Source organism: Apis mellifera, linkage group LG6 (assembly GCF_003254395.2).
Source record: "Apis mellifera strain DH4 linkage group LG6, Amel_HAv3.1, whole genome shotgun sequence".
Lineage (NCBI taxonomy): Eukaryota > Metazoa > Arthropoda > Insecta > Hymenoptera > Apidae > Apis > Apis mellifera.
In genome coordinates this window covers 12,194,924-12,210,974 of record NC_037643.1, presented here as the reverse complement: position 1 = coordinate 12,210,974, position 16,051 = coordinate 12,194,924, and the positions used below count along the sequence as shown (strand labels likewise).

The 16,051-nt window shown below is 21.1% G+C and overlaps 2 protein-coding genes across 8 annotated transcripts; one reads left to right on the top strand and one right to left on the bottom strand.

Annotated features, from left to right (window-relative positions):
* Window positions 1-2,861: 2,861 nt before the first annotated feature.
* LOC100577764 (ras-related protein Rab-5C) lies at window positions 2,862-11,136 on the bottom strand. Of its 7 annotated transcripts, none has more exons than XM_026441141.1 (6): window positions 11,011-11,136; window positions 7,513-7,681; window positions 7,236-7,387; window positions 6,525-6,741; window positions 5,696-5,820; window positions 2,862-3,505 (listed from the first exon to the last, which is right to left on the bottom strand). In XM_026441141.1, exons 2-5 carry the CDS (start codon window positions 7,673-7,675, stop codon window positions 5,708-5,710), a joined length of 645 nt encoding a protein of 214 aa, XP_026296926.1. In that variant the 5' UTR covers window positions 7,676-7,681; window positions 11,011-11,136; the 3' UTR covers window positions 2,862-3,505; window positions 5,696-5,707. The 7 variants fall into 7 exon arrangements, with proteins under 7 accessions (XP_026296926.1, XP_026296924.1, XP_026296930.1 ...); XM_026441139.1 differs by having other exon boundaries at window positions 10,464-11,129; XM_026441145.1 differs by having other exon boundaries at window positions 11,081-11,108.
* Window positions 11,137-12,093: 957 nt separating this feature from the next.
* Window positions 12,094-16,000, top strand: LOC409977. Its single transcript, XM_393467.7, has 10 exons — window positions 12,094-12,202; window positions 12,423-12,644; window positions 12,958-13,454; window positions 13,546-13,720; window positions 13,785-14,120; window positions 14,193-14,398; window positions 14,599-14,845; window positions 14,947-15,177; window positions 15,246-15,497; window positions 15,565-16,000. Exons 1-10 carry the CDS (start codon window positions 12,101-12,103, stop codon window positions 15,790-15,792), a joined length of 2,496 nt encoding a protein of 831 aa, XP_393467.3. The 5' UTR covers window positions 12,094-12,100; the 3' UTR covers window positions 15,793-16,000.
* Window positions 16,001-16,051: the final 51 nt, after the last annotated feature.

The window sequence follows — 16,051 nt, the reverse complement described above, 5'->3', positions numbered from 1 at the left end:
AATATATAATTTATGAAATAATTTAAGCAAAAGTTTGCATTCTGTTATAGTAAATACTTCCAGTCCTTTTGGAGGATACTAAAAATGACATATTGTAAATTTTAAAAACGTTTACTTATATTAAATAATATTATGATAAAAATGAAAATACAAATATACAATACAAAAATACAAACATTATCTAATTCATATGCATTGATAAATTGCATATAAATTTTACTTAAATGTTATTTCTTTCTTTTAAATGATAATTTTTTTTAAACTTTTTATTTTTTTATATTAGTATTTACTATTTTATACTACATAAACTACATAAACTATATAAATTTGCTTTTTAATTACAATATATTATTTAAAAACACAAAATAAAATTATGCATTTGTTCATGTAAGTAAGATTCATTATTTTTTAACATATGTATTTAGTTACAATTTTTTGATAAGTATATTATAGGAATATTATAAGAAAATATTATTTAATAAATAAAAATTAATCAAAAATTTAAATATAATTTTATCTTTTGTTTATATTTAAAAAAAGAATATAATGCAAATTATCAAAAATTATTAAATTAAGAAAATGCATATGAAAAAAATTTGTTTGTATGTTTCCAAAAATCATAGCATTCATTGAAAAAAATAAATTAACAATATAAAACTGAATAATTTGACAAAAATTTGATAATATACAAACCAAAACAACATGCAATAAAATAGTTTTATTAAAAAATTGATAGACTTCTTGAATTGTCAACCATGGATGTGAAAGAAAAAATAAATGTGTTAAATACACAATACCCAAACATGCAGAAATGCTTTTCTCAGTGAATAAATTTAATCTAAAATATAATTTATAAATATTGATTTATAGATCAAGATTAATTTTTGAAATATTTGATTAAAGAAAGAAGAAGATATATAATATAAATATGAAACTATTACATAAATTAAAAAAATAAAGTTTTTATTTTCAATCTATAATTTATATTATATACCAGTGACATAAACTTTTAAAATAAAATAAATTTTTTATAACTCTAATATTCAAATACCTAGCAAATTTAAAAAATTCCCATAATACATTTGAAACAACAGTATTATTTTTTACTGTAGTTTCATTTAACAATTTATTCTCTGGAAAAAAAATTATATTAATTTATCTTACATACATAATTAATATTTATCAAAGAAAAATATATATTTATTTACCAAAAAAAGAAACTATCATATTTTTGTTTTTTTGATTTTTTTTTAGATAAGTTATATCCTCTTCTGTAAAATATTTCCAAATGCACAAACTTGGACACAGTATATCAACATACTGACTATAAAGAGGATTTTTTGAGTATATCCACGGTCCGCACAAATCGTCATAATTTACATCTGAAACGATTTGAATTTCTGAACAAATTTTTCGTGAAATTGTTGGAATATGTGATATTGCATATTCTGATAAAGTTGAGCGTTTAACATTTATAATCGGTTTTAATTGCTCTTTTTGACCATTGATTTCAATATGATCTTTTATTGTAAATTGATTTGACATTATTAAATATTTTCTATTAGAGAACAAGCTATATATATATATATTTAAAAATTAGGTACATGTAAAGATTAAATTGTGGACATTCAAATTGATACAGAAAATGGAACAGTAATTAACGGTTTGTGTTGATCGTGTTTTTTAAAATATATATATATATGTATATCATATACACATTTTGTATTATATATACTATATAGTATATGTGTATAGTATATATATATATATATTAATATTAACATATTCTAGCATAAAATATTATATACAATATATAGAATAATACATATAAATGTTGATATCTATAATTTCAGGTAATATTTTTTAATATTATTAAAATATTGTTAAAATATCGGTGCAAACGCCATTAAGCTTCATATACATTTTTCACGATAGAATGAAATAGCATAGAAATTATTTTCACATACACTTAATTAATGTAATAGAGAATAATTTTCAAAATTATAATTATATTTACTATGAGAATTAGTATAATTATAAAATATTAATATACCATTATTAAATATTATATTTAAAATTAAAAATGTGAAATAAAATGTTACATTATTCGCTTTTTGAATTATGTAAAGATTATAAAATGCATAATTTATATTATTTAAAAAGATATAATATTTCGATAAAAATTTAAAACTCTTTACAATTCAAAAGGCAAAATAAATAAAATTTCAAATTTTTTCAATTTCTTCGAATTTAAATGCATATTTTTTGAACATACAAAGAATCTTTCAAATATTACAGGATGATGAAATATGAACAAATTCATATTTACAGAAATGCAAATATTTTGTTTATTGTATTTTACATAATAATTTAATAATGATTTTTATATAAATATCAAATTTTATTTTAATTACTCTCTATCTCAGTTTAAAAATTCAGATTTATTTTTATTTCAGTTTATATTGATAGAATTTAGATGAATTTTTGAAAATTATTTTAATTTAATAAAATACATAATTTATATTTATATTTATAATTTTTAATGTAGATTATTTATTAAATAAATTTTTATTTAAAATATTACTTGGAAATAAAAATCTAAAATCAAATATAAAGATCACAGAAATATTTTGTATGTATGAAAAAACATAATTTAAAGAAAAATTTTTAATAATTTAATGATAAAAAATACTAATATTATTATTGAAAACAATTTCCAATTTTTGTTATTATTTCACATGACAAATATTAAATAATTTTGGATGAAATTAAATTAATTGGTGAATTTGACGAAATCCTTAGTAATATTCACAAGTTTATTTTTTCTTGCGTAATCATTTATAATTTATCATGAATTATTATATAATAAAATTAATATACAATATATTTCGGAGCAAAAATTTGTTATACATGTTTACAAACTAAGAAAGTAAATACATAGGTAATCATAGCAGCAGGAATGGCCTACTATCTTACAAGATGTTTCGCGTGCCAAAATTTCATCATACATTGTATGTTTTAAATGTATATTATTACTAATATTAATGTTATTATTATTTATATATCAATATTACCATTAATATTATTATTACTTATTACCATTAACATTACTTATTACATAAATCATATTTATTATATATGATTTATATTATAATTGTATTTATATATGAATATATATATAAATACAATTTATATATATATATTTATATATTTATAACGAACACCGCCCATTACTACTAGCATTACAAATGGGAGCTTCATCTGTCTCTGTCTTTCTCTTTTTCTTCTTTTTTGATAGATCTGATACTCAAAATAGATGATATATCGTCGAATGTAATGTGATACACGCATTTTTTATTAATCACTCAAGAAAAATGTTTATCTTGCACAGTTCACCTCCCATTCCATTATAGTGGTTTTTTCCATAGTTTTATTTTCCATTCAAATATATATTCATTGCAGACACACTCATGGTGTATTTATATTTGTAGATTATAGTACAGATCTGTAAGCAAAAAATGTGTTTTCTACAATAATTCAGAAAAATTTCATAAATAAATACTTTTTTAAATTAATATATTAATACAAATACAATACTAATACAAAAACACTTATTTTAAAACATTTATTTTATCTTATATATTATATTATCCTCTTATTTATTTTATTCTTTATATTATATATATTATGAAACTAATATCAATTGAATATTTAATTCTTTATAATTTGAACTTAATCATTTAAAAAAAATTAATATATATTAAATTAAATGGATAAATTAATATATTTAATAAATATTAAAAATATTTGTAATTTAAATAAAAATAATTTAAAATATATATTAATATATTTTTTTACATTTAGTTATCTTGTGGATAAATTATACTATAAAGATTACTGATAACTTTGTTTATCTTTAATTCAAATATTATAAAGAATTATCTTCATAATCTATATTAATTATAATATATATATATACATATAATATCAGAATATTTTAATATAAAATAACAATTATACAATTATACAATATCTAATACAAATATAAAAATAATATAAAAATATAAAATATAGAAATAAAAGATTAAATAAGATATTTTTAATTAAATATTTTTAATTAAATATTTTATATCAAATATTTTAATTATTTATTTTTATTCCTATTTTTAAATAAATTAATTAGTATCTTATAATTTATTGTACTTTTAATTAATAAATATATCATAAAAATTTAATAAATAAATTTTTTTTTTAAATAAACTAAACAATAATTAATATTTGAAATAATATTAATAAAATTCTGACGAAAAATATATAAAAATTTGTATTTTATAATATTTGAATAAAGATATTTATCAAATTTATTTATTGTTATGTTAATTAAATTAATAAATTCAACTTTTAAATAAAAAATTAATATTTTGTTTAATGTCATTTTATGATTTACAGTAAAATCTATAACAAGATTATAAATATATTACAAAATTGTTTTTACTCTCTCTTGTATATAACAATATAATTAATATTGTAAAATATATCATTCACATTATTAATTAAATAATAAATATAAAAATTTAATTATTAATTAAATATAAATATAAAAAAACGAAATAAAAATAATATATAACATTATTAATCTTTCATTCTATATGTAACATTATATAGTAGAATTTGCAAAATTTAACAAGAAATATATAAAAATTATTTTTAATTAAGTGTAAATATATATATGCATATTCTGTAATGCCATAAATGATTAAAAAGCAACAGATTCATTAGAAATATACAAAAAGAGAAAAAAACAAAATGTTTAGATTGCGCATTATTACTTTTTTCAATATTAAATCTACAAAATTATATATAATACATAAAAATTATGCAAAAATATACTTATATAAATATAATTTTATATTCTAAAGGAATTATTTATTAAATGCCAAAATATTTGGAATTTATAAGTATTTATCTCAAAATAAATATAAAGGTAATGAAAATTTATAACAGATATATTAGATATTTATAGAAGAATATTAATGTAAAAAAAATTATGGTTAAACAATTTTTAATTTTTATATTTTTATGATATGTTCATTTTATAAATGATTCTTTTAATTATTAAGTAATTTTTGATAAAGTTAACATAAAATTCATTTATACATTAAAAATTTTAATTTTATATAAAATAAATATAAAAAACACTTTTTTAATGTAAAACATTGGTTATTTTATGTAATGATTTAAATAATGACTCAAATAAGGGAATATTAATTTAGATTTTTATGTTTGCGTGTCTTTTTTACTTATTTAATAAATATTAAAAATAAGTCAAAGTACATGCAATGAAAATATTAAACATAACAAAAAATATGTTGTGACAATATATACTCAAATAAGACTAATATAAAATTTTATATAGAACATATAAATTTTGCATAAAATATTTAAATTTTAACTTAATTGATATCTAATTATTTTTATCATTGAAAAATGATCTATCAATGTCTCTATTCATTATAACATTACAAAAATATATAAACACAATATACTACTATATCAAATGCTAAATCCATATCTGATGCATATATCAATTATTTTATGATTTTTTTAGATATCATATTCTTTCATCATTGATGACAATAAGTGTCAAATTTTAATTAACGTAAAAATATATACCAACATAATATTTGACACGTACAGATTTGGATAATCACTTGCAACAATTGCCAGTTGCTGCCTTTTGTCCTTCTGTTTCAACCAATCGACGGCCTTGACCACTTGTACTTGCACTTCCTGATTGTTCATTCTTTGGAAGTTTTTTAGCTATAATATAATAATTTTAATAGATTTATTTAATTTAAGTAGATTAAAATATTATATAATAAATTCAAAATTTTTAAAAATTAATATAATATTTTATTTTATGAATAAATAATAATAATGAAATATTTATATGTTATATAATATTAGCTCAATAATAAACATTCTATTTACATTCGGAATTGTATTGCATTTAATAGCAAAAATTTAGGCTTTTGAAAATAATTGATTAATATTAGTTTTTGATTTATGATTCATTCTTTAAATATCTTAAAGGCAGTAATGAAAACCAGAATGAAATAGAAAAAGATTAGACTATTGTGACCATATATCACAAAGATTTATATAATTAGAATAAATAATCTTAAATAGATGATAAAAAATAATAATTTTACATTTACATTATTTACTATTGAGACAAAAATCGCATTTTTATCAAAGCAATATTATATATGATTATTATACTGTATAAAATTTAATAAGAGATATTATTTCAGATTATTTTTCTATATTAATTATAAATAGATTATAAATAGATTAATTAAATATAATTAAATATAAAATATAAATACTATAAATTTATGTAAAATTAATTTTTCAAATTTCATTCATTAATATCATTAATAAATATTTAATATTAAAAATATTAAATTTTTCATAATATTTATATAAAATTTTTCAAAAAAATTATAACAAAATAATCTTACCAATTGCCAAAAATATATCATTAACATTCATTGCTGTTTTAGCTGAAGTTTCCATGAAAAGAAGGCCATTTTCATCAGCATAAGTTTGAGCTTCATCAAATTCTACAATTCTTTTATTTGCAAGATCAGCTTTATTTCCAGCTAATGCTATAACTATACTTGGACTGGCTTGTCGTTGCAATTCCTTCACCCACGTTTGGGCACGTACAAATGTGTCCTGCAATTTTATATAATTAAAAAATATATAAATTTAAGAATAAATATGAAAATTAGAAAAATTAAAAATTCATAACAATTATCAGAAAAATAATGATAGATATCATATTAACATTTTTATTATTATTACAATTGATTTGAATTTTTTTTTGATATTTTTCATTATTTTATTATTATATATATTATTTGATTTATAGATATTGTTTTTGGAAATATTTCTAACTCTTTAAAATCATAAGTTAAAATATTTTTATAAAAAAAAAAAATTAGGCTAATATGACATTTTTACCAGAAATTATTTCAAAAATTCTATTTTATTAAAACAAAATTCGAAATATAAATTTAAAATATATCATAAAATTGAATGTAATTATTTGCTTATTTTTTAAATTATAATTACATATAATATTATATATAGTTTTTAACATATATAAAATTATATTTATATTTATAATTTATATATTTAAATACTAAATTTGATAAATCTGTACTCACTTGATTTGTTATATCATATACAACAATAGCTGCTTGTGCACCACGATAATACATTGGTGCAAGACTATGATAACGTTCCTGCCCTGCTGTATCCCAAATCTCAAATTTTACAGTTGTATCATCCAAACATACAGTTTGTGTTAAAAATGCAGCTAAAATATTATAATATAAATATAATTATTATATATTACTCAATTAGATGCTCATTAATTATAATTTATTTTATTTTTATGTGATTAATATTATAATTAATATTTAAAAATATTAAAATTCATACCTCCAATAGTACTTTCTTGATATTCATGAAACTGTCCTTTAACAAACCTCAAAACAAGACTTGACTTTCCCACAGCAGATTCGCCAAGTAATACCAGCTTAAATTGACAAATCTTTCCTTGTGTCGAACCATTCGGCCTCTGGGCTGTACCCCGATTAGCCATGATCACCTATGTAAAAAATTTACAAAAACAATAAAAAAAAATTATTTAATAAAATTAAATATACATTTCTTAATATTAATCTCAATTTAAATATTAAAAAATTAAAAAATTTCTGTTTATAGTTCTGTTTAAGAATTTATGTTTATATATATACAATATATTTCTTATATATTATAATAATATTATAATTCTCTTTGTAACATTTAATAAAGTTTAATAACATTTAGTAATAAGGCTATAAAGTTATATTATAGTAATTTAAAAATAATTAAAATATTAATTTTGTTTTATTATTTTTAATAATTTCTATTATATGCTTCATAAACAAACAGCAACACAAATTATATTATTTTTTTTTCATTTTATTTTCTTTTTTTTTTACAATGTAAAAAATTTTCTATAAAATATTTAAAATTTATTCACAGCTTTGTTACAATTTAGAAAAATATTAAAAACACAGTTCTATTCACAAAAATCCTAATATCTATATGAACATAGAATTTATATTATTTTATATATTTAATTATTTATAATAATTTTTTATGTAAATTATTAGAATAATAAAGTTTTATATATAAATTGTTAGAATAATTTTCAAACTGAATTTTAAATTATATTATTTAAATTCTAAAATAATTTTTAATTTTTAATATTTAAATAAACCTCTAAATCAGTAGATAAATGTCTAATTATAGTGAAAGTCCATATAAATAGATAAGACTTTCATTTATATACTCAGTAATCAACATTTAACTAAATCTTTTAAGTTGAATAATATGAATTGACAAATGTATAATAAATCATGAATTTCTTTTATAAAATTTAAAATTTTCAATGAAATATAAAAGTTCTTTAATATAAAATTTACATATAAATTTTTTAAAAAATTCATATTAAATTTATATTTATAAAAAATTTAAAGAATAATAAATATTAATATAATATTTTGATAAGAATAAAAGATTTAAAAAAATTATATTATATTGCAAAAAAAGAAAATAAAAAATATATTTTTATAATTGTAAAACTTAGATTTTTAAAACAAATATCAAAAATATTAAATAGTAAAGTTTTGTGTATTATAAAAAGGAAACTATTATTAAAGTAAAACATAAATAAATTAAATACTTTATCAATTTTTAATTTTGTAATTTAACTTCCTATTATTCTATATAAAACAATTTAAAATTATTCAAAAAAATTGATATAAATTATAAAAGATTAACTTTATATGTATATATAAATTCGTTTAAAAAAGGATTCAAAGAAGGAACGCTAAAATAAAATAAAGAAATAATATTTTTGCATATTTTGTAATGAAAATAAATTGATAAGTATTAAGTCGCGATCACATTGTGTGAAACATATGAAACTTTGATGAATTTAATAAAAAGTAGATAATTGACTTGCACAAATGCGTACGTAAAATTTGATAGCTACTCTATTGCAATTATTTTCTATGAGTCACTTACAAACGGAAAACACAATAAGTAAAACCAACGAAAAATAATAGTATATGTAGTTTAACCCATTAAAATGAAGACTTTGTTAATTACATTATCCAATTAGTCGCGAAGCAAGTTTTGACGAATTAAACAGTCTGGTGTTGTTTTGCGATAATGTTACGATTGATAAAACCAAATAAACTCTCTAAATGATAATGTGTAGTCTGTTTTAATGAAGAATGAACAGTGAGAATTGGTAACACGATGACTAAACGCAGCAACTTCACGGTAATCATGAGATTCGCGTAACTTGCGGCGATGAAAAGGAAACAGGTCCGCATCGCGCGAGCCCGTCCGGGTACAGGCTATCAAAAAAATGTTCTTAGAGATCAAACTAAATGAAAAAACATATACATATATACACAATGTATTCTTGTACTTAAAACAAAATGAAGCTACGTCAACTTGCATACTTACAAACTCACCCCAAACTTATCTACGTAACCAACACCTCATAACCTTCGACAAAATAGCATTATTGAAAAATCACAAGAAACCGTTAAAGCGGTGCATAGGGACTGAGAAAGAAAGAAACCGATAAGGACAGACAGAATTCTGTGTACGCGCGCGCAAATTCTCTTTCTCTTTCTCTCTCATGGACACACATGTAGATGTTCACATAGATGTCTCTTTCTTTGTTGCGCTTATTAATATTCTATCTTTTTTTCTCTTATTTACTTATTCGCTTAATTTACGTTTCGTTAGTTCGTTTACCACTATCCCACCCTCTTACTCTATCTCTTTCTCATTCATTTATTCATTTGCAATATTTCTTTCACTCACTCTTACTTTATCTTTCTCTCTTGAACTCGTTCATTCATACTATATCTTTTTCTTTCCCTTTGCCTCTCTCTTCAGATAGATAGAGAGGGAGGGAGGGAGGGGAAAAGAAGCAAATAAAGGGTGTAAGCGATGCGCCACGATAGTTACAGTTCTGAGTACTTGTCACCGCCCGTGAAACGTCAGCAAGATCTGAAATATCAAGAAGCCAAAGCAATCTACGAACTGAGTAAAACGACAAAAAGAATGCACAATTTAAAAGAATTGCATGTCCTAACATATCAAAAATTTTGTCGTTATTCGTGCAATAAAATACACGAAAAAAAACGAATAATATAGACACAGCATTAAGCACATTCTGCGCTTCTCTAGATGACACTATTCATAAACATAATTCTTTCACCCGCGACGGGTTACAAAAAAGAACATTAAAAATGCGTTTCAGCGGTAGCAAGGAAAGGAACACCTGGCAAGATTGAAAACTCAAATTTTCAATGCTTAACCTGCTACGTAAGGAAGCTCGCCGTCGAATAAGAATGCGGCACTAGCTCTTTAGACGGTCGATGAGCGCACAACACCGCGCGACGATGATTAATGTCAATTCACTGCCGCGCGTCAAATACGATCACTTGTCTTCAGTAAATCGGCCCACTAACCGAGCATAGATCGTGCAATCTATATAGAATGTGTACATTTATGACAGCTCCGGTTGGTACACACAGGCAGATACACGACTCTACGAAGCTTGTTGATTTTTTCACATTCCCCTTTTTTCTGTTTGAAGAATATATTTTTACCACTTTTCGTAAAATAATAACTGTTCCAAATGACACTTTTTTTTTGATAAAATGAATGGTATCAATGTTTTTGTAACCTAATATAACTAAATTTTTAAATTAAAGTTGATCGCACTAAAAAGAATTAAGATTTAGATCCGAATCACGCACACGGTACACACAGTACTGCGACACTTTCTTTTACAACGTCAAATCCAACAGTCACGATCACGCAAAACTTTACCACTGATCAATCAATGAGTCAGTCAATTACCAGCTGTCGTACGTGAAATTAAGAAGAAATGTTGAACAGATTTCAATCTCAGAAGATCCTTTGAGAGTACCTTTCTTCAATGTCGTTTTCTTTTTCCTCGAATCGGAAATGGCGCATTTCAATGAACACTACAAGAGAACGGCGCCACTGCTGACCAATAATATTATTTTGATTTTAATATATATTTTTTTATATATAGTTAAAAAGAGCACTTATTTATAATTTTAATAATATGATAATTCTTTGTTTTATTACGATAAATCTTAATAAAATAATATGCATATTGTTTTAAATAATTTCTGTTTCGAATTTTATGCATTATAATATTTAAAATATTTAATTATTAAAAATTAATAAATATCATTTATTAAATTATTGAACATTCAATACATTTAAAATTTTATAAAAAATTTATAAATATATTGTAAGAATATATTTTTCAATTTGATATTATATTTAAAATTGTTTGGTTAAATTAAACAAATTGTCATAAAAATTTATTATAGATCTAGTAAATTTCTATGTATCTAGTAAATTTTTATATCTAATAAATTTATTATTTCTATTTTTTACAATCATGCACAATATTTATTTGTATAAGTTTTTTTATAAATAATTATTAAATATAAAATAAATTTTAATTATATAAATTTTAAATAATAAAATTTAATTATAATATTAATTTTTAAATAAAAAATATAAGTATAGGAATTTTATATATAACTATTAGCTACTCTGATTAACTCTAATATAATTGGTTAATTTTGAATATAAAGTTTAGAAATGGCCGCCAAATACTGGTTTTCCGTGAAATGCTATTTCTTATTTATAACTTTGTGAATGTGTTTATATGTGTCAAAAAAACGTGTATGGTTAATATTTTTGGGATGTACGAATAAGAATTATTTACATTGCATATGTATACATATATACATTATTTTATTTTATAAAATATTTCATTGATAAGATAATACTCTAAAATTATATTTGTAATTTACATATAAAAATTTACTTTTTTTGTCAATTTTAATGTTAATTAAATTTATATTAAAATTCAAAATTATACAATTATTAAATTAAATTAAATACAATGGACAAGTATCAACATATAAGAACATTTATATCGGCGGTTTTGGAATATACTAAACATCCTAGTGAAACAACTGCTTCAATTTTACAAAGAAATCTTGGTGTAAGTAATTATTATATATTATTATTTTAAAAATTCTGTTTTTCATATTTGTAATCTGTACGATAAAAATAAATTTTAGAAAAACTTAAAATAGTAAATTTTAATAAATAATTTTGATAAAATATTTTAATATATTTAATATTATATAAAATGGATTATATAATTGGAACAAAAAAATTTAATTAATATAAAATATTTTTTTACAAAATTTATTTGAAAGGTAATAAGTACATCATTAGATTTGAGTATCTTTGATCCTGGAACCAGCATAGCAGCAGAATTTTATGTTAGTTTGCATGAGCTTATGAATTCTTTAGCATCTAGAACTACTTTAATTTGGAGCACTGTTGATGTTTTACAAAATGCTTGTCGCAATGCTGCAGCAAGACAAGCTCTTATTCACACATATAAATTTGCACCTATATTGGCAAGATTATTAGAGGTATATTTATATTTATATATGTAAATGATAAATGTATTATAAATGATAAATGAAATACAATATAATAATATAATAGAAAATATAGAAATATATTTATTTTATTTTATTTAAGATCCATATTTTTCATTTATAATAAAATTTTTTTATTTCAATAATTAAAAATATTAAATTTTTTTTAATTTGTATATTTTAAATATTTTATTTTATGAATTATTTTATATAAATATTTTATTTCTAATATAAAACATCCAAATTTTAAACATATTAATATCTTAATATTTATATAATATATTTTTGTATAACAATTTTATAGGCAAATTTAACAAGTGAAAAAAGAATACGAGTATTAAAATTACTTCAAGAATTAACATATGGTATAAAAATTTCATGGCAAGAAGCTCATTTACCTTATTTGATATCAATATTAACACAATGGGTGACACAATCTAAAGAAGAAAATATTATTGCACTTTCATTAGGTGTACTAGTGAATCTTTGTTATAAAAATCTTCCAGCTGTATATGTACTAATGAGAACAATTGATACAAAAGCATTTATACGCACTTTGTTAAAATTGCAACATTGTAATGTTAATACCAGTGTACAATGTTGTAAACTATTAATTATATTAGAACATACAAATACAAATATTTCAGAAAAATATATTTTGGATTTTGCTGCTGTCACATTCAGCAGTCTTATTACTGCAATGAAACAAAAAGATGTTTTATTGCTAAAACATATTATAGATTTTTTTGATGATGTTGGACAAAATGAGCATTCTCATGCTGTGTTACTTACATATTCACAGTAAGTTATTTTACAATTTCCAATTCAATATTATTTGATATAAAATATTTCATTCAATAATTTCATTTCATTTTTTTATTGTGATAATTAGTTATGACAGAGATGTAGAAAATGTATTGGCTACATTAGAAGATAATGCAGATCCTGAATGTGTTGCTCTCATGATGGAATTTTTATCATCTCTAGTAAAATTAAAATTATCTGCTTTAGTGTCTTTGTATCCTTTATGTGTAAAAACTGCTATGACTTGGGTTCCTGTAGAACAGGTATATTTTCATTTGAAATAAAGATAAAACTTATTATAAATTGTAATAATTATTTCTAAATTAGGTATGTTCCAAAGCATTAGCTTTGATAAGAGTTACTGTAATTGATGCACGACGCACTAAATCATCCTCTGAAGTCTTAGCAGAATTAGATGCTTCTGTTTTAATGCTTATAATAAATTCAGAAAATGATGAAGTTCAGGAAAAATGTGAATTAACTTTAGAAAGAGAAATAAAATTAGCAGAATTAATGCAATTATTTCAAGAAATGGTTAAAACTTCTACACTAAGGACAAAAGTAATGCAGTCCTTGAATGAACAAATGATACGTAAATTATTAAGTGCAATGTTAGATTCTGAAACATACGCAACTAATGATTGGCCAGGGAATTTTATTCAAGTACTAAATTTTTAATTCTTAAAATATAACTATAATTTTTAAATAAACATAATATGATATTATATTTTCTAGAATCCTACTACAAGTTTATGTATTCATGCATTAGCATTGACTGCTGATTTAGCAGCTCATAATTCAAATTGGTTAACATTATATTCTGAGTTGCTTAGAAAAAAACAAATTCAAATGATTATGGCTCATGCATTATTTATTGGTGATGCAGATGTTAAACAAAAAGTCCTACAATTGACATCTACTGTAGGATTTCCCCAGGAATGGTAGGTTTCTACCATACTTTTTAATCACTTATCAAAGCACAAAGATTTTAACAGATACTGTCACTCAAATAAAACATTACTCTGTCTTCACTATTAAAATTAAATACTTTAGCAACATATTATTTTAATTTTTATTGATGACAACTCTAGACAAATTCACTATCACACGCAAATTGTATCCCATGTTTTTGTGTGACAAGTGTTTCCGCGGTGGCGCTTTGTATGAAGCAACTGGAGCCTTTGATATTGGTACAAAGTACTCCTGGAATGGTAACAAATATTGGAAGTAAAATGACTATAAATGCAAATAATGAAATGGCTCCACTATTTTCTTTCGCACAAGAAGAACGGCTTGATGCATTTTTAGCAAAATTGAAAAGAACTTATGAATCAAATCAAATCAATGATATTACTACATCAGCAGTAATGGAATTATATGAATATAAGGTATATTTTTGTTAATATATTTTATTATATTTATTTTTGTAATATATTTTATTATAAACATAAAATAATTTTATATTTTTTATATTTTTATAATATAAAAGTTAGCAGCTATGAGACATGCAGAACGGGCTATGCAATCTAGTTTAGAAGCAGCAAGTAATCATGGAACTAGTTTACAGCATAGATTGGCGCAAGTAGTAGCTGAATCAAGCCGTTTACATCAAATGTTATTTGACACACAACAATGTTTAGAAGGAGTAAAATCTACATTAACTGTAAAACTTGCTGAAGCAGAAGAGCAAAGTAAAAAAGCAGTTGCTATAAAAAAACAGGTTGATATTTATGATTCATAATGAATTTATAAAATAAAAATTTAAATTAAGAAAAATTATGTTTGTAGGAAATCGAAGGTTTAAAAAAGATAGTAACAGAAAAATCTGCTAATATTGATCATTTAAATGTAGTGCTTGTGCAACATAAACATGAATTAGAAAGTAGTATTAATAGAATTGAAATATTAACTAAGAAAATAAAGGAATTAGAAGTTGAATGTTCAAATGCAGATACAAAAACTACAGAAATGACTAATAAAAATCATGAATTAAGTAAATTACTTCTTAAAATGCAGGACCAATTAAATAAAAAAGATCAGGTATGTTCATAAAGATTCAATTGTTATAATAGAATTGTTAATATATAATATATTCAATATCAAATAGGTAATAGAACTAAAAACTGCGGAAATTCAATCGAATCAAAAAGATATATCTGCACTCAAACAAGAAACTCAACAATTATCACAATTAGTAAATACATATGAAAAGAATATTGCTGAAAAGGAGGAAACAATTAAAAAAATGAAAGCAGAATTGATGGATTTAAGTCGCATGCGAGATATGATTTTTGAACTTACTGCTAAGAAAAAAGAAGATTTAAGCACAAGCTAATATTATATTTTTATATCATAAAATTCATTTTCAAATTATCAAACAATTTGATAATAATTTTAAAAAAATTTTGTTATTTAAAATTTTGTTATACTTTTTTCTTACATTTTTAATAAGTAATTGAAAAATAAATAACATACATACATATGTACATCAAGGACCAGCTAGATTGCAATTTATTTTGTAAATATAATTTTGTTTTTTATTATCATTATTTAAATATTTTACATCTCTATATATGTGTGTGTATATCTGTAAA

Excerpts from the sequence above, each read along its gene's own strand:
- LOC100577764 (XM_026441141.1), bottom strand. The coding sequence starts at position 7,675 with ATGGCTAATCGGGGTACAGCCCAGAGGCCGAATGGTTCGACACAAGGA. Across the intron at positions 6,742-7,235 it reads TATATGATATAACAAATCAA|GACACATTTGTACGTGCCCA; the intron begins GTGAGTACAGAT and ends ATAAAATTGCAG. Across the intron at positions 5,821-6,524 it reads TGATATATTTTTGGCAATTG|CTAAAAAACTTCCAAAGAAT; the intron begins GTAAGATTATTT and ends ATTATATTATAG.
- LOC409977 (XM_393467.7), top strand. The coding sequence starts at position 12,101 with ATGGACAAGTATCAACATATAAGAACATTTATATCGGCGGTTTTGGAA. Across the intron at positions 14,121-14,192 it reads GGCCAGGGAATTTTATTCAA|AATCCTACTACAAGTTTATG; the intron begins GTACTAAATTTT and ends TATATTTTCTAG. Across the intron at positions 15,498-15,564 it reads AATTAAATAAAAAAGATCAG|GTAATAGAACTAAAAACTGC; the intron begins GTATGTTCATAA and ends AATATCAAATAG.